This window comes from Caenorhabditis briggsae (genome assembly GCF_000004555.2).
Source record: "Caenorhabditis briggsae complete genome, chrX, whole genome shotgun sequence".
Classification (NCBI taxonomy): domain Eukaryota; kingdom Metazoa; phylum Nematoda; class Chromadorea; order Rhabditida; family Rhabditidae; genus Caenorhabditis; species Caenorhabditis briggsae.
In genome coordinates, this window is record NC_013491.2 from 1,891,431 (window position 1) to 1,913,542 (window position 22,112).

General features: G+C 37.8%; 6 protein-coding genes across 6 annotated transcripts; 3 read left to right on the forward strand and 3 right to left on the reverse strand.

Annotated features, from left to right (window-relative positions):
• Positions 1–1,368: 1,368 nt before the first annotated feature.
• On the forward strand, positions 1,369–1,629 carry CBG16172 (the record flags this gene model as incomplete). Its single annotated transcript, XM_002643455.1, has 1 exon — positions 1,369–1,629. One exon carries the CDS (start codon positions 1,369–1,371, stop codon positions 1,627–1,629), a length of 261 nt encoding a protein of 86 aa, XP_002643501.1.
• A 568-nt stretch (positions 1,630–2,197) lies between these two features.
• Positions 2,198–5,092, reverse strand: CBG16171 (the record flags this gene model as incomplete). Its single annotated transcript, XM_045238856.1, has 5 exons — positions 2,198–2,386; positions 2,882–3,517; positions 3,589–3,774; positions 4,268–4,508; positions 4,830–5,092. 5 exons carry the CDS (start codon positions 5,090–5,092, stop codon positions 2,198–2,200), a joined length of 1,515 nt encoding a protein of 504 aa, XP_045095902.1.
• Positions 5,093–8,971: 3,879 nt separating this feature from the next.
• On the reverse strand, positions 8,972–9,364 carry CBG16170 (the record flags this gene model as incomplete). Its single annotated transcript, XM_002643453.1, has 2 exons — positions 8,972–9,091; positions 9,278–9,364. 2 exons carry the CDS (start codon positions 9,362–9,364, stop codon positions 8,972–8,974), a joined length of 207 nt encoding a protein of 68 aa, XP_002643499.1.
• A 4,839-nt stretch (positions 9,365–14,203) lies between these two features.
• On the forward strand, positions 14,204–14,293 carry CBG27441 (the record flags this gene model as incomplete). Its single annotated transcript, XM_045238857.1, has 1 exon — positions 14,204–14,293. The coding sequence occupies one exon, from the start codon at positions 14,204–14,206 to the stop codon at positions 14,291–14,293; it is 90 nt and encodes a 29-aa protein (XP_045099808.1).
• A 2,838-nt stretch (positions 14,294–17,131) lies between these two features.
• CBG16169 lies at positions 17,132–18,510 on the forward strand (the record flags this gene model as incomplete). The annotated part of the gene is made up of 7 exons (XM_002643452.1): positions 17,132–17,181; positions 17,302–17,416; positions 17,568–17,679; positions 17,979–18,055; positions 18,105–18,231; positions 18,280–18,404; positions 18,457–18,510. The coding sequence occupies 7 exons, from the start codon at positions 17,132–17,134 to the stop codon at positions 18,508–18,510; spliced, it is 660 nt and encodes a 219-aa protein (XP_002643498.1).
• Positions 18,511–19,130: 620 nt separating this feature from the next.
• Cbr-gly-13 lies at positions 19,131–21,630 on the reverse strand (the record flags this gene model as incomplete). The annotated part of the gene is made up of 12 exons (XM_045238858.1): positions 19,131–19,338; positions 19,447–19,559; positions 19,612–19,702; positions 19,750–19,899; positions 20,408–20,487; positions 20,535–20,644; positions 20,692–20,836; positions 20,894–21,002; positions 21,051–21,106; positions 21,155–21,199; positions 21,334–21,492; positions 21,544–21,630. The coding sequence occupies 12 exons, from the start codon at positions 21,628–21,630 to the stop codon at positions 19,131–19,133; spliced, it is 1,353 nt and encodes a 450-aa protein (XP_045095903.1).
• Between the last annotated feature and the right edge of the window lie 482 nt (positions 21,631–22,112).

The following is a 22,112-nucleotide window of genomic DNA, read 5'->3' on the forward strand; positions in this document are numbered from 1 at the left end:
TGATCAGGCCGAGGACACCGTTCGAAGTTTGTGAAAGTAGGCCAGTTGGGTAATGGGCTAGTTGGTCTGATCGGTCAGTTGGACTTCGGTTCATACTGGAAGAGCTTATCACTAGAACAAGACTCATACTGCGAATACTGATCAGACTGCGAACAATGGGTTTTAGAAGGTGATCCCATTGGAAAATATACCTTGTTTCCTTTTCATGTACTGAGCCTCTACGTGGCGAAAGGGATCAACAGACGAGAGTCTGGTTAATCAGTACCAAAATTTTGAAATTCATTTTGAATATTCATCAGATTCCATTTGAAATTAGTTTTAGTCTCACCGCAATGATTCATTTTTATAGAAGGTGCGTTTTATTATAAAGTAAGTTTTTTCAAAAACAACTTTTTGAAAAGACAAATTTTTGAAAATATGAGAACGTGGTCTGAAAGGTTCTCGCTCGCTGCGGTCGGCAATCTCGGTTCCTATAAAAGCTATCAAAAATCTGCCAACTGATAAAATATTTTAAACATTTTTGCAATGAGTTATTTTGGTATCTTTTCCAGGAAATGAAATAAGTGAGCTTAAGTTGAGCCAATCGGGCGGCCGCTCATGCGACCATTTTGCTTGCATCTCAATTATTTCGGTTCCTATGCATGATATAAAAAACTTGTCAACGGATAAAATGTTTGTCCCAATGTCCCCAATATTTTATTATTGGACTCACTTTTTGTGTATCTTATAGAAATGGAGATAACTGTGAACAAAGTAAAGTAAAGGTATCAGAAAAACGGATAACCAAATTCAATAAATGTTTTCCATAATTTCCTCACCTCCAAAACTGCCTATAACAAAAAAATTGGCTAACGTAAGCCTGAAAGACAGCGTATTCACGGAGGCATCACTGTTTGCCGACTTTTTGCTCATTTATGTAAATTAGGGTCCATCAGAAAGACAAAAAAGAAATAGATCTGAATTTGTTAAAAGAAGTTATATTTCTGCACTTATCAATCTATAGAGCCTCAAAACGCAAAACTCCAAGTTTTGGTACATTATTCCAATATCTGTGCGTTTTTCAAATTTCTGACCTCTACGTTTTCTTGGGACCTCAAATTTTTTTCGGACTTCTAAATTTTTCTCTGCTCCCTAGCTGGCTCCGATGTTTTCTTTTCTCGTCTCCCTTTCTGAAGCAGCGGCAATCTATTCGAAAGCACACGTCATCTTTCCTTTCGCTTTCCCTTGGCTGGAAAAGCCTCATTATTGAAGAGTGGAAAAAACGGAGAAATGAAAATCAAGGGAACTGTGGTTTCCATTTTTGCTTTTATGCATTTTTTTCCATACTCACCCATTGTGCTCATGTTTCAATAAAAATCGTTTAGGAAGATGACCTCTTATTGCCCAGCATGCGGAAAACTAGTTTATTTTGCCGAGAAGATCTTCGCACTTGGAGCCGACTGGCACAAGTCATGCTTCAAATGCACAAACAAGGAGTGTAAGAAAATCCTTACTCTCGGGAAGCAGGTCGATAAGAATCAGAAGCCATACTGTGCACATTGCTATGATGTCTACTTCGGACGGACCCAATACAAGCAGCAATTTGTCAAAATTCATGATTTCGCAGGAGAAGACACCGAGGAGGACTAGTGAGCTAGGATTTTCAGTTTTAAATTGGCCGTCTGCTCGTCTGAATCATTTTCTTATTTTTTTTACTATTAAATGAATATATTTTGAGAATTCAGAATTGATGTGCTTCTATCGGCAGCATCAGAGATTTGAGAATTTTAGGTTTATCTCCAATAATAACCAACAAATCAGTGTCCTAAAATTGAGAACATTTTCATTTAAAGCAACTTTGCATTTGACAGTAAACAATCAAAGGGATTTAAACAATTACGGTACACATTCAATCAAAGGAGGGAGGTCAATGACTTCTTTTGAGCTGCCTGAGATTTCAAGACGTACACAACCAAGCATAGGCGAAATGCTCAATATTGGTTATTTTAAAAATGGTGAACCTTCTATTAGAGGTTCTCAATATTATAAATTACGGGACAAATCCCATTTGGAATTTTTGGGGGTGGATAGAGAAAGAGAGTTCGGGGGAGAAAATGCTTGTAATTAATTGTACAAGGAATTAAAAGATTGATTTTTGGCGGGGTTGAAAGTATTTCAGTCAGGTACTTAATACTTGTAATGGTGAGGGGATGGGAGTTTACTTCTCCTGAAGAGGCTGGACAGCGCTCTCGGCTTGAAGAGTGATACGGTCCTTGTTCTGGTTTGACAGTTCCTTGGCCTTGTCAGCCGTTGCACGGTTTCCACGTTCTGCTTCCAGACGCTTGTAGACTGGTTTGAAGAGCACGACAAGGGCAAGGACGAGAAGAGTGGCCAGCAGAGAGAAGATCTGAAAACGATGGAAAGTTATGTGTATTCTCATCTATCTGTTTTGCTGAATTCGATCAGAAACTAAAAATGTTTGACATTGCCCGTGACCGCAGCATTTTGATTGAGGTACTTCTGGGATAGATAAATACCGCGGTCTTGCGGCCCAAGCGGTTTCAGGGTCACTGGCAAGGCTGTGCCAATCACGACCGCGACCTGTCGTGGGTAGGTTGCCGTGGACCAAACAGTGCGATCTTTACGTTCATCGACCCAGAAACTAGAAGGGCCGCTAGACCGCCGTATCCTGTCTATCTCAGAAGCACATTACCCAAAACTTCGCGGACAGACATGACACAGGCTTAGTCGCTGGGCTTGTTTTTAAAAAATACGGACTGGTTGGTCCACGGTGACCTTCTCACGGCTCGAGTCCCAGACGGCCGCGAGCGGCCACCATTCGCAAAACCATGATCATGATCACGAACTTCTTTCCCTAAACTCTCAAAACTTAAAAACTTACCATGATCGACATGGTGTTATCCTTTGGTGTGTTGACGGTGTCATCTGGAGTGAGCTGGCAGACCTGGATGTGCATGCGATCTGGTTGAAGTGGGCGAGCAAAGTTCTTCATGATGAAGACGTAGATCACACTCTGGATTTGTCCAGACAACACGATGAGTCCGGTAGATGTAGCCTCCGACACTGGGAACGTGCACTCCGAAGCCAATTCAAGTCCAATTGGGTAGGTGGCCAACCCGAGAACTCCGAAGAAGAGGCAAGTGATAGCCAGGAAAACTGAAAGTCCTTGATGAAGAGTGAGCTGGAGGAAGATGAGTCCGAAGATGACGGCGGCTCCAAGAGCAATCTTGAGGGTCTCCTCGTAGAGTTTGGTTCGGTCGACAAAAAATCCACTAGCAGCTGCTCCGAACACTCCTCCGACAATCATCAACGCGGCGCACACTCCGGAGAAGAAGTTCGAGTATCCCGATGGGCACAAAAGTTCAAGCATAACGGTGTAGAGGCAGTTGAACATTCCGATTCCACCACCCATGACAATGAGAAGGATAATGTATTGCTTGGAAGAGAAGCACGACTTCATTCCAGATACAAAGTCCATTTGTGGCTTGCTAGCACTGAACGTTGGTGGGATCTTTGGCTCACTGCGATTGACTCAAACTGCAAGGAAAAAATTGATTAGCATGAAATGAGTGAAAAATGGATGCTCACTGTAGCAATGAGCATAGCAGCTAGGGATGGCACACATGTGAAGATGTTGAGCCAGATGACGTGGTCCGGGGACTTGACAATAGCTGGACTGATCAGGTTAGCCATGAGTACTCCAAGTGGGTTGGACATGACTCCAATGGTGGTGGCGATGGCACGTTGAGTGTCTGGGAACCAGGATCCGGCGACCTGAAAATTGTAATAGTTGAGGTTGAGGAATTGAAGAGTCGGTGAAACTAGCTTCTGATGGGAAGCCTAGAAACACCAGGAAGACCGAAATAGTGAAGATGGCAGCCAGAAACAGAACTGCTCAGCTCAATGTACTCATTAAAGTAGTGTCCGTCGCGACCCAACAAGTACCATATCATAAAGTACCATTAAGTATCACTACCGTACAAGTATCAAGTAGATCCAACTTCGCCAGTTTCCAAAATTCCTAGGAAACACCATTTTTGGGGGAATAGCTTGAAGACTAGCCCCATTTGGGTTCCGGCTGGCGTCCATGTGTTTCATTGAGCATCATTACGGCCCACTATGAGCAGAAATCTGCTTCGGAAACGGCATACGCTGTCTCAAATGATTCCACTACTCATTTCAACAGAGAACAGATAATGCTCCCTTGATATGCTCATGAACCCACCCCGGAACTCCATGACGTCTAAAATTCTATCATTTTTCCTACCTTGGTCGGCAAGAACATGATGAATGGATAGGCGATGGCGGCGATTCCTTGTCCAGTCATACAGATTGGGAAGCGAAGGTCCTCTGGGACAAAGTCGAGAGACGAGATCACTCGAATGACTGCTCCGATTCCGTTGGTCCATCCAGCAATGAGAATGGCAGTACGAAGACCCCATTCACGACCGGCCCACATGGCGAAGAGTCCAACTGGGATTGTGCACAACATGTAGATCATGGAGAGCCTGAAAAACATGGCCCGAGTTAATAATTTGTCTCTCGAACTTCAACTCATTCATGGCTAGGTCATTACATTATCTCACCAGCCTAAGCACACACAATGAGGAATAATCCTAGTTTTATCAGCCTGGGAACAGTCTAATCGCTAAAGGAAACTTGACTACACATACTGATAGCAGTCTACTAATGTGTCTAGTACTCCCGAATTGGGGCTTTTGAGCTGGCAGAACGTTTTCTGGAGATCGGAGTCGGCTGGGAGATTTTTTTTTGAAGGCCTCCAAGCCCCACTACTAGCTATACAACCTGATTCTCAAGGTTTAACTCACCAAGCAGCACTGCTTTCTCCGTAGAAGCTGTTGACGTAGTTTCCAGACGGCGCGTATCCGATCCAAGACATTGTGTTGGTGTTGTTCAGAAGGGCCACCGTCAGAAGAACAATCCATCGTTGCTTGTAGACACGAAGCTGGATCTGGTCTCCAATCTCCTCATCAGCTCCTTCTGCTCCATCGGCGTGAGCTCCGGACTTGTTGAGTGGCTGGAGTCGAATGTCGACTTGTTCCGCACTGATCGGACCATCGTCAGCGCCCATTTCGCTTGAGTTCTGCTGTTGTTACCCTGGAAACATGGATTTTATTGGGAGAAGCGGAAAAGGGAGGTTTCAAGTGGAAAGAGAAACGAGGTCGTCAAGGGCGACAAGAATAATGGGACAGGTGCATCTTGAGAGACATTGACATCTCCTTAATGCATAGAAAATGACCAGTAAAACCCCAACCAATGTCCTATGTAACCCTGATAGAAAAGTGCGCATTCTAAGGTGAAAGAAAATGAGTCATTTTTTGAGACTACTATATTTGTTCTTTTTTTTCGTACGCTATTGTTTGACGAGTCAGTAGAGAGAAATAGGGGGTTACTTTTATTGATTTTCACGTCAGGAAACTGCCAAGAAAAAGAAAAGAATTCGAAATCCAATTTGGAAAAATGGATGGAAGAAATCGCCTCGTGTCAAACAAAACGAATATAAGGGAGATATTTTGGTTTTTCTGTCTCGGCTGGGAGGGGAGGATGGGCCTAATCACGCCATTCAATCTTTCTTTTTCGAGGGCACTAGGTCTCGTCTTCAATCACCTTTTTTTTTTGAAAATGAAATGCAGAAAATTAGGTACGATGAAAATGATAAAATTTACGACCCTCAATCAGTTCCAACTGGCAACTGATTGACATTTCTAGGCAAATTGGAAGCCAAGGGAGCCAAAAATGACTGTATACACACCTTGGACTTGTATTTCGAAACTTGTGGCTAACTTCGGAAAGGCAAATACACGAAAAACGTGAAGAGGAAGCGGTGAGATGGAATTTTGAGCGGACGGAAAGAACTCGTACACATATAGAGTAGCGAATGGTGGTGGTGGTGTGTGTGTGCAGTGTTTTTTTGCTAGCCTATGTCTTTAGGGAGTGGGGTGGCGGTGGTGGAAGAAGACTGGATGGCGGGAAGAAGAAAAACTTGAAAATTAGAGAGTAGAAAACATAAAGAGACTCGAGGAGTTTTTTTTTCAAATAGAAACAGCCTAGTCATCCGAGAACAAGGAAGATGCGAAACGTTTTTTTTGAAACATTTCTCTTTTCTTTTTCTCAATTTTCACTGAATTTTCAAGAAGAAAACCGAAATTTGGATCTATAAATCTCATAAATATCGACAACATTCTATTAACTGCACTAGAGCTACACAAACCTATGATGACCGATGACCACTGACCCCACACGTGGCGAATTATCGATTTTTCACATGTAAATGCTATCTAGGCCCTATAGGCAATGCACACACGTTTTCTGTGTTTCTCCAACAAAAAAACTATCAAAAAACTCATCGCCGACAAAAAACCTATTCTTATCACTGCAGAAAACTGACAAGAAACCAACGCGGTATCACCCGAAAAAAAAAGAAAGAAAAAAAAAGAGGTGAGAGGAAACCTGCGGAGAGAGCGATAATAGTGCAAACGAGGAAGAGAAAGCAGTATCGGACTGAATGGACAGTGTGTGCGCAAATGTTTGTTCGCGGCCTTCCTCGGTCCGCAATACGCCACACCTGACGATAAAATGCGGAGACGGCACCCGCGCGCGCGTCCGCGCGGAGAGACGAAGAGAAACGAGGAGGGTGGAAGACAGTGTGGGCTGTGCGGTAGGACTAGGAACGGTTTGGGGAGGAGGGGAAGAAGAAGGTTTGATCGAGTGTCTGGATAGAAGTGAATAAAACATATTATTTTAAAAAAAAACCCACTCAAAAATAATGGTATAAATGTTAAAATGCCTTGTTCTGCACTGTTCCGTTCCAATTGAGTTCTGCTAAATTTTCCTGAAGACTGATAAAGCAAATTTTTGCAAATGACATAATTTCTATACAAAAATGTAGGGCAAAAAAAGAAAAAAACACGAACTCGTCGCCAAGAAGTACTTCGGAGAGAAGGGCATGAAGTTTTTTAGTAAGGAATAGGTCAGTCAATCTCAGGGAGCTAAAAAACGGAGTTATCAAAAGTTATCAAGCTCAGGACGTCAACATTGCTGTATATTTCGAATATTCATACTTGATTACAAATTCAAAAAGCTGAAACTGACTATTTTGTTCAATTTTCTGGAAAAAATAAACTGATGAGAACAATGTTAAGTGAACTTATAAATTTTATTATCAATTTCAAAAAAAATTTAGAATTCCAAATTTGGATTTTCTGAATGTAAATAAGGTCATTGGCTCAAAGCTTTGCCTATTTGTATGATTTCAAAAGCTACTTAAAAGAAAACTCGAAGTTTCGTTGGATTTGAAACCAGAAAAATGTGATAAAAGAAGAGAGAAAGACCACGTGGCCACTGAACATCATATCAATACATTCTCAAAGATCACCAGAACTAGTAGGTATCATTGATAGTGATAAAATATTTGTTTTCCTGACACAAACATACCCGTGTGGTCTGTGAATTGGTGTCTATAAGCGAATCGAAGCGAAAAATGGAGACAATTAGTACTAATTCAATTTCAGGATGCACAATGTCGACTTTGGTTTCTGTCAACTTTCAACTTTGGTTGCTTTGATGCTTTGGTTGCTCAGATTTATCATTTTTGCACCAAAAATCTAACAAGAATGTCGCGATCATTATAGCATACCAAATGAGAAGTCATGTCATTGTTATTGTTTATTCAATGACCAACTGTGTTTTGCTTCATTAAGACAGAAGCGAGAATTAAAAAATTGAATCTTGGAATGGAGCAAGCCGGAGCCGGAAGTGTTGGTTTTTCGCTTGAATCCCGAACAAAAAATTCGAGATCTATGTCACAATTGTCCACGGAAAAGTTCAAACTGCTCGGGTTCTTTTTTCCGGTCCCCTCTTTTTTTGCTATTTGTCACTTTTGATATGAAATCCCAGAAAAATCAGCCAGCTGACAGATGGCTTTTCCATCAAAAAGGTGTTCGGTGGGAGCTTGAAAGTCCCCACTTTATTTTTCAATTTACAAAAGAAGGACCCCTCTGTTTTTTTCATTTACTTCCTCGAGGAACGAGCGAAACAAAATCACAAACATATCAACAACTTTTCTTCTTTTTTTCCGGGATTTGATTTTTATTGTCTAGTTGTTCCTTCAATAACCTATTTTTTATGAAACATGCGGTAAACACTCTCATAGAACTCCACCCCAATCTTAAAATTTAGGCTCATGTATCTCATTTTCTGTAAAAGATAACAAAAAGTGGCGAACTGACAAAATGTTTATCATTATATCAGCAACGTTTTATCAATTGACCACTTTTTGATATCGGTCACAGAAAACGAGAAAAATGAGCTCAAAGTGAATAGTTTGGGTGGCGTTCTATTAAATTATTTACGGTATACATGTTTTTTTCCGATAAAATGTTTCTCATACTTTAAAAACATATGCTCATGGTCGAAAATTTGTTTCCGAAATTTTTTTTTTCGAAAATGGGTCCCACGAAAAACTTCCCAAAATTTTTTTTCCTGGGAATATCGGGAAAAATTGGGAACTAAACTTTCGATGATTTTTTGCCTATTCTTTTTAATGGAATAGACAAAAGATGTATAAAAAAAGCATACGGTAGTTTTTCGACTTTTTTATTTCTCAATTACGACACATCGAACGAAAAAATTCCGAAAACACATTTTCTGCATTTTTCGGAACAACGGTATTTCCGATTTTCTCGCTTTCCGGCTTTAAACCAGACTGGTACCTATTTCTATGTTGATGACACATTCTATCTCATCTTATCCTCTCCTACATACCCCATCTCCAGCTATAAAGTCCTTTTTTCAGATTCTTTCACTCTTTTTTTTTGTTTTCAAGACGCGTCCTCTCTTATAGAGTAGAAAAAGAAAAGAGAAAAAAAAATGTTCATTGGGTAAATGGAACTTTTTGTGGCCATGTTTTTTTTCTTGTGGTGGTCCTAGCACAGAATTACATTTCTAGCATTCACTTCCACCAATTGCTGTTCCAATAGAATTTGTTGTTTCTCGCCGATCCAGTATCATCCTCTCGTTTTTCGTCTCGATTTGCTTTTGATGGTTGGGCATTCCAGATTCCGCCAAGTTTCTGAATAAGTGAACTTTGCGAAATTCTGAGAAAACTTAAAAGTTTCGTGATTTTTGAGGTTAAAACCAATTATTATTCCAAAAAAAAACCACTCAGGATTTCATAAACTTCCGTTACCTCTTCCGGCGCTCGCTTGAAATTTGAAAAATTTCAAAAACCAAATAATAAGAGTCAAAAATAACTCACAATGCTGTCCTCGGCCAGTTGTTGAAAAATATTCTTCTTCTTGATTGTTGCTTTTTCTTCTGATTCTTCCTTTTTGCCTGTTTCCATTTTTTGGCACAAAATATAATGAAAATTTTCTTAATATGTCACAGTTTGCCTGATAGCTTCATGCATGTACAATGCACCATTCTGATAAGTTTTCTAGAAATTGTTTCTTCTTTTTTCTTCTTTTCACATTCACAATTTCTCATTTCCCCAAGTCTTATTCAATTTTGGGGTTCTTCTTCTCTTTTCCGGTTTCTGATTTCGTGGAAAATAATTCGGGGAGAATGAGACAGACACTGTGAAGCCAAAGAGAGCGTTCGGAAATTATTTCGATTGTTTTCGTTCGAAAAATGAACATTGATGTTTTCATGACCTTTTTCGAGGTGTGGATGGGCAATGGGGTTTTATCGAATTTGAATTTCCGTGAAGGTTTGTCTTCTGGAGAAGTTGCTTTATTCTGTTTTTTGGTGAAGCGTTTTTTTGCGTAGAAATTTCTAGAACACATTTCTAGGGAGCAGTCCAGAGTTTTCGTGTTTTTCAGACCCAATTAAAGGTATAATCTTTTAATTTTCAAAAATTCAAAAATTCAGAATTTTCGGAAATTTAGAAATTTAGAAATTATTAATTTTTCGAAAATCAGAAATTCAGAGTTTTCGGAAATTCAGAAATTCAGAATCTCTTAATTTTTAAAAATTCTGAAAAATGTAAAATTTTCGGAAATTTAGAAATTTAGAATATTTGGAAATTCAGAAATTCAAAAATTCAGAAATTTTGGATATTTAGAAATTTAGAAATTCTCAATTTTTGAAAATTCGGAAATTCAAAATTTTTGCAAATTTAGAAATTTAGAAGTTATTAATTTTCGGAAAATCAGAAATTCAGAGTTTTCGGAAATTCAGAGACTCAGAATTCCTCAATTTTCAAAAATTCAAAAAATTAGAATTTTCGGAAATTTAGAAATTATTAATTTTCGGAAATTTTTAAAAATTCAGAATTTTCGGAAAATTAGTAATTTAGAATATTTGGAAATTCAGAAACTCGGAATTTTCGGATATTCAAAAATTTAGAATTTTGGAAAATTCAGAAGTTCGAATGCTTTGGAATCTCAGAACTTTAGAAATTTAAATTTTCAAAATTTCAGAAATTCAGAAATTCAGAATTTTCGCAAATTCAGAAATTTAGAATTTTTGAAAATTTAGAAATTTAAAATTTCTTGTGTGTGTTTTCAGCCGCCAACAACTTCCGATGTTCCAAGCATTCCCACCATTCCACCTAATTGATCTTCGATTCTCTGACATTTCATCTGCTCCAGACATAGCCAATCTAATTTTTGACATGTTTTCCTGATTTTTTTTTCGAAAAAAAAAACAGAACCGCTTTTCCGAACCGACAAAAATAAAAAAAGGGAACTAATAAATTAGTTCGCTATTTTTTCTCTCACTTAATCTTGAAAAACAAGTTGAGAGAAAAAAGAAAAAAAGAGGAGAGAACTAGTAACAAAGGTCTCGAACTTTCAACGTAACTCAATCTCTCGCCGACCACAATTTGCTTTTATCACTTGAAAACAAAAAGGCTCTCTCGGAGGTATCATTTTCACCAGAATTCTCGCTTTTTTACCGGTGAAATTCTAGAGGTTTCTTTCTAGGAAATAGCTGTATCAAAATATCTCTGCCCTGTCTGATAATTTTCCGAACTTTTTCCCCAAACTCTCTTCTTCTTCTCATTTTCAACATTTCGCATTTTTCACCTTTCTCTCAATTGCCTTTCTAATTAGACCCCATTTCTCCTTAATAGGGGCAAACAACAAGACACGAAACAAGAAACAAACTCAAGTGTACTTTTATTTCAGGAAAGGGGGTCCCTGAAAAAAAGCATACACATCATCATCATTGAGTTTTCTTGTTGTTATTAGTTTTGATGTGTTGTTGGATCCTCTAAAAAATCCTTAAATGAGCATCGACAAATAAAGAGATGATAAATAATAGTAGTTGAAAATATCAAACTAGATTTTCTGAGAACATTTTTTTCTAAGAACATCAGGTGCTTAGTGTGTTTGTCCAGATGAAATAAAATTTGATTTGTATCAATTTGGGATCATATTTTTTCTACATACAAGAACTTTATTCACACTTTTAGTAATAGTTCTATGAAATCATATGTTCAAAAAATTTTATGAAAAATCACGAAATCTTTATTTCTATAAAAAAATTAGATTGAATATGCAATGAACTTATAATAAGTACTTCTCGAGCTCTAATAGAACTTTGAGCTGCATTTTCTAAATTTTTGAAACAGATACCATTTTTTTTCACCTTTGTTTGATATTTTTGGATTCTCAATATACCGTAAACACTAATAGAACGCCACCCGGACCGCCCTTTTCTGAGCCTATATATCTTACTTCTTTGAAAAATATCAAAACGTTAACCAATTATAAAATGTTTATCATGATATCAGGAACATTTGATCAGTTGACCACTTTTTGATATCTTCCATAGTAACTGAGATACAGAAGAATATTGACAAGTCGGGTGGCAAGTCTATAGAGTGTTTACGGTATTTCACAGAAGCTGAGATGTATGCTTGAAATTATGCCGTTCTGTTAGAGTATTCATCATCCTATCAAAACTAATCTGAAAAAATACTTTGACCTATATAAGATTACTACGACGACATGATCCGTTTGATGATTGATGTCTCACTCCGTTTAAAACATGCATTCTCTTCTATTCTAACTCCGGTGCCCTTCGAAAAGATTAGCTCGCATTTTGCCATCTTGTAAGTCAAAAACCGGTCGAATAACCAACGAATTCTTTTCTCATCTGAATTTTTCTTTTTGCATTTTTCCTCTTTTTCGCTAAAAGTATGTCTGTGGCCAACATTGGTTGTGTTCAAATAATTCATACCTTGATGCACATAGTTGGACACCCCAAGCAACCAAACTTCCGCTGCTATTCTCGTGGAGTATATCTTTTTAGCATACATGTGGATGGCCTTTCAGAAAAATCTCAGCCCGGCCATGGCCCGGCCCGCGGGCCGGCTATTTTTTCCACAAGTATGCTTTTTAGTGCTTCTTCTTCTACTTCTCCAAAAAAGATATTTTTCTCACTTAAAATAAACTTCCGGTGTCAGAGAAGAACTTCTCACGAGTATAAAAGTTAAATTGAGATAGGAACAGATGAGGTCGCCACATTTTATGTGCTCAATTTACTTTTCCCATGCAACATCGCCTCCCATCCTATTTTTTTTTCTAGTTGGTGTGTGCTTCCGCATCAAATTCGCGCCTCCATCGTAGGTTATAACAAAATTTCCTCTCCCGCAATTTTCAAGAGAGGAGGGGCGTCACATGCACCCCGCAACTTTTTGACGTTAACAAGAATTTGGAGTTTACAATTCAATGTACTCTGTTGCATATGATGCACTTCAAAATAGCTTCTCAAGTTTTATTCCCAAAGATTTTGTGTTTTCTTAAACTTTAGAAGAGTGTCTGGCTGGAACTGGATGATGAATATTTCTCTTAAAGGCGGTCTTTTTTTCAAATTAGCAATCCAGTCATGTGTCTGACGGAATATTTTAATGATTCAGACATCTTGTCTCGTCTCATAGATACGTAGGAATTTTGGAAGTGTGTCGAGTAGCAAAAATGTTTGTTAAGGTGAGTATCAAGAATCATGGTGAATCTTAAAAGCAAGGTAGTTCCAGTTAATTTAACTTTCTGGCGTTTTTGTTCCTTTTTTCGAAAGTTTTTGTGTTTTGATGTATTTTAATTAGAACTATGTGTTAAAAAAGTTTTTGAAAAACTTAAAAATCTAGGAATTGAGTTAAAAACAATAATGAACATACTGTAAACACTCTAATAGAACGCCACCCGGACCGTCTTTGTCTGAGCCTTCTTATCTCACTTCTTTTGAATGATATCAAAAAGTGGTCAACTAGTGAAACGTTTATCATAATATCAGCAACATTTTATCAGTTTACCACTTTTTGATATCTTTTGCAGAAAATGAGATACATGGGCTCAAATTTAACGAAACGGGGGACGCTCTATTAGAGCGTTTATGGTATGTTTTTTTCGAGAATGAATGGAATTCCCGCAAATTCAATCATTCAATAAATTCTGATGGAAGTTAGTTTAAAGAAATGTAAGTATTGTGGGAAACATACGTTTTGAGTTCTTACCAAAATCCAGTGTTCTATTAAATTTTGCAGTTTTTCAACTTAAAAACTATCGATTTTTGATACAGATCGAATAAAATTAATAATTTTCACCTTTTCGTGAATACGGACTCTGAACACCAGTTTCTACTATATATTAATATCCTGAATTTTCTATATCATGAAATCTGGGACCCACATCATGTATGCAGTGCTAACACAAATTCAGATAAACACACGCTTAGGAAAACAAACTTAAACGCACGCAAGATGGCAAAAAACCCGCCCTCCTACACTTTTTCCCCATCCCCCAAAATGAAGTAGCTCGTTTCATTCCATCTATCTCTCTCGAAGAACGTTCAAAATGAGATTTTCGGATTCCAGCCGATCCCCCCTCCCTCTTTCATTCAGAAATGTCCCTCTGAATCATTATTTATTCCTTGGAACGAGCCGCCCTTTCTGTCTCAGACATCATTCCAAAAAAGTTCGGTTTGGATAGTTGATTAGCATCGTGGCCAGGAGTTCCCTTCCTTGTTTCTGAAGCGAGTGGTCACAACACGAGCAATAATGCGTTTTCAAATTAGCCAATGGTTCCAAATTCCGTTTTTTTTTGCCTTCTGTCTTCCGTGGTCTTCTGTTTCTCCGAGACTTTGTTAGACATCGTCATCATCACTATCTTTTTCGTTTCCTTCCGTTTTTCTAGGTTCTTTTTTCTCTTGTTTTTCATGAGCTTCTTTGGTCTTTGACATGTTCACAGACAGGAAAAAAAACGAGAAAAAACCAAACAGTGGTATGCACACCGCATTAATACTCGTTCTAGAGAGGAAAAGGGTCTAGGAGAGAAGAAGAAGAAGAAGAAATTATGATGGTCCCCTTTTTTCTGAAGCCAAAAACAACGAGATTTACTTCATGATCAATGTGTGTTTCTTTTTTTTCACTAGTTTTTAGGGGGCGGTTTCTTTTAAGAAGCATCCTTGGTAAAATATTAACCTGGATTCCAAAACTGTGGTAAACAGGAAGAAACAGAAAATAGTAGTTTTAGAATTTATGATTATGGGGTTGTCTGTGAAACAACCAAAACTTATTTTGCCTTATTTTGAGCACAAGAGAAAAGTTAGATACTCTTTCCAGTCTCAACATTAGCTTTTGAGTATCAATAAACAACAAAGCCCGGAAAAAAACTGTAGACTTTCCTCTAAAATTGTTATCAGAGTTTCAGTATGAACAATAATATCCAAAATCTTACTGTAGATTTCCCTTTAGACACTTTCCGTGAACATTCTAATAGAACGCCACCCGAATCGTCAAGTTTGAGCCCACGTCCACTTATCTCATTTTTTATGAAAGAAATCAAAAAGTGGTTAACTAATAAAATGTTGCTGATATCATGATAAACATTTTATTAGTTGCCAACTTTTTGATATCTTTCAAAAAGGCCTTTGTGGCATTGTATTAGAGTGTTTACGGTATCTGGTATTTGAAATCTTATTTTCTGTTGTTCTATTTCAATTTTTTTCCAATTTTTTCACTATACCTTATTTTCTGTTCCCCACAACTTGGTAACCGAAAAAAACATGCAAAAAGTACGAATGAATATATTTTGACAACTCTAAAAACGTTTATTTTCTCCTTCCAGCAGCGTGTTTTTGTGTGTTTTCCATTTTGAAGAACTTCCCCCCTCAAAAATGTTCTAGACAATTCTTCTATTTCTAGTTGTTCTTTTGAGTTGTTCTTCAGAAAACTTTCCATAGTTCAAATATCAACATTTAATTGGTTTTCTGTAATTGCTCTGCCATTTAAATAGGTTTCAATTGTAGTCAAAGTGCACAAGTATGCATTTTATTTTCAGTCTTAAAACTTTTTTTTGAGCAAAACTGAGAACGCTTCGCTAAACCAGAATTCTTGGAATTTCCAGCCATTTTGGCGTTCTCTTCAACTTCTCAAAAAAGACAATTGCGGCTCTAATTTTCCAACTGATTCAATTCTTACAGCTGACTTCTCCCTTTCTGAAAATTCACCAACAATTTCAGCGCCCAAAATCCTAGACAAAAGGTGTTAGTGTCTTCTTTAGTCTTTTCGAAGTATTTGTCACAAAGCGAAAAAAGCAAAAAGCAACTTCCTCGTTCCTTTTTTTGACATAGTCATCGGGGTTGACGATGTTTTCGGAACCTTTGTGCAAAATTTCATGGAGCCGGCTATCTTTCTTTTTTGCTTTATATTGCTCTACGTTCCCCTATTTTTTTAACTTTGTTCGTTTGGATTTTTTTGAAGGATTTTGAATTTTCATTTACAACTCACGTTTTAAAATTTTTTATGGCAAAATCGTGACCTATATATCTCTGATAATTATCACATGTCCCGCCCCAAAACAGCTCTGGGTACCAGGAAAAGAAAACCTATTATTATCGCTGTTGAAAACCTTGACAAGGTATGTCATTCAATTTCCTCTCCGAATACCCAGAATAGAATTTATTGAATCAGCAAAAAAAAAGAGAAATGTTCCCAATTTTTTTTCTCTTTGTGTTCAGAAACCCATTTCCTTTGTTACCACTTCTCTGTTCAACGCCTCCTGATTTTTTCTCTTATTAATTTTTGGTTCTTTGTTCTGAACAAAACAGCGTTCGTCATTTTCTGCTTCGTTTCCCAGGGAAGGATCCCATTATTGTTAACGAACAGTCATCCGGAATGTTTTTGTTACAAAAACAAGTGGTTCTCTCATAGTCTGGATTTCCAGGCGAATTTCAAGAATTCATTTCCATCTAATTTTCATTTTCTGACAATGAAGCTCGTTCCCAAGAACCGGTGTCTTTGTTTGGTTGTTATACGAATCTATGTGCGTTAAAATGTTTTCAACGTCTTCTGAGTCAGTTTGTTGTTTTTATTTATTCTCAAACAATAATATTTCCAAGCAGAACAGAAATATACATTTTTCTTATTTTCAAAGTTTCCGAGCTTTTTCAGGAATAGCATTTTCATGTTCAGTTATATTTTAACGGCCAAATTCCTTAACTCAGACTTTTCCGACCTACAGTACCAGTCAAAATTTCACTAATTTTACTTATTTCGAAAATTGCCAATTTTGGATGTCGAAAAAATGATTGAGATTTTGTTGGATAAGACTGAAAATTTCCATATCTATTGAACGAAAATAGAGCTTTATTTCTATAGTTGACATTTTTTGGTACAAATTCATACTAATGAGATATTCCACAAAATCATAAAAGTATCAAAAATTCCAAAAGAGAGAATTCGTACAAAATAGTTGTCAACTACAAAATTGAAATTCTATTTTTGTTCAGTAGATTTGGAAATTTTCACTCTCACCTAACAAAACGTCCTATTCTTTTTAGAAATTCAAACTTAATCATCATTGACTAGAAAACATCTATCAGTTCCTTCTTAATCAGTTAGAAACTAAATCGTAGATATTACAGAGTTGTTTTGCCGGTATTCCTCATTTGACTTTTTTCAATGCATATCTTAGTCCCAATATTCTTCGCTTCACTTGATTTTCCATGCATTTCTCATCCATGGACACTCATCCATTGTTATTCACAACTTATTCTTCTAGTTATCATTTTTTGCAGACTCGTTTTTCCCGACACGACAACGTATAAATTATAAAAAGTCTGGGTGCTGACTAATGGGTGCACACTGAAGAATAGAAACGGTGAAATGAATGAAGACAATCACGAATCGTCATCGAGCGGATGTGATAATCAAATGTGGGTTTAACTCTTTTTTTTCACACTTATTGAATTCCCTGAATTTCAAAAACAAGGCCAGCCAATCAAATCAAGAGAAAGTCAACCAGAGATCTGTTCGATTCAATTCCCATTTTTCAGCGAGTTCCTTGTCTCCGAAGCCGAGCGGCGACGTCGAGTGAATCAACGCGAAACCGAAGTACACGAGCTTGGCTACGACCCTTTCTCGTACTGTGGTCGGAGGGTTCATGTTTTGGTGAGTGGAACACACATTGATCATAGACCGCCATAAAAAAATAACAGAGCAAGGGGGTCCGGCGAAAAATTGTACATCTCGAGAAATAAGAAGCGAGGAGATGATGCTTTTAGAAGTGATGATTGTTTATGTTTACCATTGTGTTTTGCAGCTACTCACCAAGTTGATTAGCGTGTTGACGATACCCTTCTACATCGCCATCGTCATCTTCATCTCTTTTTTTGGCAACGCCACATCCGTCATGTTTTCTGTGATAATATTAGGTAGGCTGAAGAAGAAGAAGGGGTTATTGAAAATTTGAAATTTCGCCTAGAACTACCTTTTTTGCAAATTACAAGACTCAAACTTGTTTTATCTTCTAACTATTTGAATAAAGGTCAATTTGTTCAGTTAGAACTTAAAATTGAGTCTTTTCAGACAAAATATCCTATAATTCAAAGAAATTCGAATTTGTATATTCCGGTACTGTATTTACCAGTTTCTAACTTGTTTTGAAATAACCACCTCTTGGAGTTGAATCAGACAAAATTTCTAGCTTATTCTCAACCCGAATTCCTTCCAGGTTCGGTAGTGATGTCAACATGCTACGGAGCGTTTCGAGGTGCCAAAATGTGTCTGATTCCTTTTGTGATACTACAAGTAAGTTTTTTAATCTACTCGATCCCTCTATAAAATTCCCTGAATTCAGCTTGTGTTCCTTATCTACGACTTAATATTGATAGCAATATTGTTAGTGGCTGTTGTCTTCCCAAAGATGTTTCTTTCGGCGCTGCTCAGGTTACCGCTGGAAGATATTCCATTTGGGACTGATCAAGGTGAGTTGTTGAATACTTCAAAATGGGAATGTAGTTCTACTTTTTCAGTACTCCTCGGATGCAGTCTACTTTTAGCTTTGCTTCTTGCCCCATTAGTTTGGACGACTCACGTCGTCTATATCGATTTTTTGTTTATCTCGCAGGTCGACGAGACCTTGCACATGTTGAAAGAGGTAAACGCGATCACTTCCGGCTCACCGCTTCACACACTCACCCACTTTTCAGGCCAACCAAAAAGTTTCGCAAGATGATGTGTCCCCTAACCGTATGATGTTTTAGTAGAGCGAGATTTCACAAAAAGATCACTCACATTTTTGCCGGGTGTCGTCGTCGCCTCTTCCTTCTTGGTGCTTCTTTTTCATTATTTCATTTTGTTCTTTTTTTGTTTTTTTGTCCTAATTGCTGATCATTTTTTTCGTGATCTTCAAGCTCTGTGTTAGTTTGCACTTAGACACGTCTTCGTTATTTTTTTCTGATTTTTTTCCATTTTCGGGTTCCATTCCTTGTCTTCACGAGTGACTAGCATGTTGCTGTTTCAAAACGATACTTGTCTGCTTTTTCTTGTACTTCCTTCCCGGCCAAATTCAATAAATCATAAGTTTTTAAAATTTTTTTTCATCACAAATTGTGATAAAACGTAATAAAAGAACAAAGTATTTAAAAAGCAACTCCTCTGGAATTAAATCAATCACTTACAAAAGCAAGATATGATCATTGGTCCATTAATCACAGTTTGGATCAGGTCTATAAGGCAAAATATAGCGTAAAATCACTAGTAAATGGTAAAGAGGACTAGAAAAAATGACTGGAATGCATGCGAAATTTGACTAGAAAGTTTTGAGCATAACCCGTACCAAGGAAATAAACAAAAATAATTAATTCTAAACAAGTTGGTATAGTTATTCGCCAAATGCTGGTGGTACTGCCCAATCTGGGTTATATCCAGGCACTTTCGTTTTGTCAGGGACCAGATAGATGCGTACTCCATTGATGAAGCATGTGACGATTCCGTCAAACGCAGTTCGAGGGACTCCAGCCTTGAAATCGTGCATTACGTGGAGTTTGTCAGCCTTGCGGATGTAATCGACGTTCTCGTCGTAGATAATTCTGAAAATTTGATGTTTTCTGAGAATTTCAGCCAGTCACAACTCTCAGATTTTCCTTTCCCTATTCAAAAAAGTCCCAAATATGACTCATGGTACACCAACAACAAACCTGACACTTTTCCCTTTGTTCTCGGGCAGTAACACAAAAGCAGCCACATCGTCTATTCCCATTTCAACAGCCTGTTTCATCACTTCAAAATGTGTCTTCTTTTCAAAATTGCCCTGGAAACAAGAATAGAAAATTAGTGAAAAAAAAACACAGGGACCGACACACCGGTAGCAGATAATCCAGATTAATCTTTGCGAAATCTGTGTACTTGTCATTCACTTTGATTTTGGCGAGGTGTTTGCTGAAGAATTGTCCTCTGAAAAAATGATAATGTGAAACAATAGAGCACATGAGTTTACGTACTTGCTGGCCCCTTCTTTTCCATACGCCATCATTCCAGTACGACTGACTTCCGGTCGAATGCATTGTCGGTCTTTGCGGCGAAGTGGGTCTCTCATCCAGTCATCCCAGAATCCGACAGGCCAGATTGGTTCCAGTTCGTGCCATGTTTTTCTGAAAAAATAGCGAAATTTAGATATGAGGGGGTGAGAAATAGCAAATTTTAGATATGACAGAAATTTTAGATGTATAATTTCAGATATCACTAAAGAACGAGGCATCAATTTTTCCAAAACGTTTGCCACATCGTTTTTGTCAATATTTCAGCTGGATTTACGTTTTCTAGCTGACAATGAGGCTGTGCCACTGCCGATTGAAGAATTTTGATTAAAGTACTTCTTGGATTGGTTGGAAAAGGCGGCCTAGTGCCTAAGTAGTTTCTGGGATGATTCAACAAATAGCTGATTGGTCCACGACAGCCCACCCACGGCCGGACGCTGTCGCGATTTGCAGAGCTATGGCTGGTAGAATAGAATTGAGAGTGTGCTAGACGACATGAGGAAGGAATGGTATCTCTGATCAGAAATAGGTGTTCCCTTCGTTTTTTTGAGCTATGAATTTATTGTCAACCATAAGATACTCTGACTACCATTTAGTTTGAATATATTCATGAAAAGCTCACGATGACATCATCCATCCTAGCCCAGCAAAGAAATCACTTCTATACAGTTTATCCGCTGCATTCACATCAATATTCTCGAGCTGAAATTCACAGATTTGCTTCTAGAAAATTTTCTTTATGCTCCCACTTTTCCATTGTCATTCCACGCTGTCACACACCACAATCTCTCATCATTCTCCAGCAAGTATCTTGTATTTGAAAAGTACGAAAAGAAATCCGGCGCAATGTCGAGATCGTCTGAAAAAATTGTCATCCTTTTCCACAAGATCAAATAATCGAAGTACCTTCAGTGATGATAACCGACGAGTAACCCTTATCAACGAAAACATGATTAAGAGCCAATTTATAGTGACGTGCGATGCGATAGTAGGCTGTGAATTGGCGGTGACTTGGTGGAATGGTGATATTTGCTTTGTCTCCTGCCAGATGCTGAAAACATTCGAGAATTTTCAGAATGGACCATTTTCTTTCATCGTTCTACTGTACCTTGATATATTGAACTTGGTCTCCGAATTTTTGCACTTCAATTTTCACATTCTCATTATCACAATCTTGAGTCACAATAATTGGAAATTGTTCTTTACTTGGGCGATATCTGAAAATGAGACTAGTTGAAAGACGAAATCTTTGAGGATTATCTCACTTGATGAGCTTCTGCACATGATCCCTTACTGCCTGCGCGCGATTACAAGAGAAGACCTGCAAGATATCGATTTTTTGGTGGGGAATAAGAGAATATGGACCAACCAAAACAGGAATTGGTTCTTTCCAGTGTTTCAATTCCGGAGAAACCTGAAATGTGTGAGTAGAAAAAGCTGAATGGTCTTGGAAAAGGTAGAAAATCTAAATTTCGACGGATTTTCTGTTTAAAATCGCCGCTTCGCTCGAAACTATGCCATTTTTCGAAAATTTAACAACCAATATACCATCTCTTCCATCGTCAAGTGCCCGGATTTCTTTCTTGCACGAATCTGCTTAACATCTTCCGTCAACTCTTGGATTTTCTTCCTTTCAAACTCCAATAACCTCTCCAATCGTGTCGCCGACTCTAGCAAATCATCGATATTATCCGAATTTCGAGACCTCTGCAACACAAAATGCCGTTTTCTCATGATTTTGTGATGTAATCAACTCACACTGGTTATTTCATTTTCTACGTATAGCGTCCACACTAGAAACACGAATAAAAATCCAAAGAATAGCTTTATTGTTACCGCTTGCATGATGTTGCGGGGAAATATGTACACATCCGCTCTGTAAAAACATTATTTTTCATTTTTATAAAATATTTTTCAAAAAAAAGTTGAGAAAAAACATGAAAAACGAGGAAAATCGGTTAAAAACCACTGTTTGACGTGGTTTCCACGCCGCTACTCCACCCACCCGCAACGCGCCGCACGGTGATTGGCAAGTGCGCCGCATGGTTGTAGGATTTCTTGTTTTTTAGGGAATGCGTTGGTTTTCGAAGTTTAATCAGCTGGAATTGGATGTTTAGAAAAATATTTTTTTGTAGACATACATTTTCAAAGATTTCGAATTGAATAGTTACAGTTTCAAAATTGTTGATCACCTCAAAAAGGGTGAAATTTGAGGATTCAATTTTTTTCTCAGGATTTTCTTTACATATTTTGATTTTATTATCCACAAGTTTCTATTTCTTTATCGATTTCTGTCAAATACTAATGTGTTGCATAAAAAAAAGGGA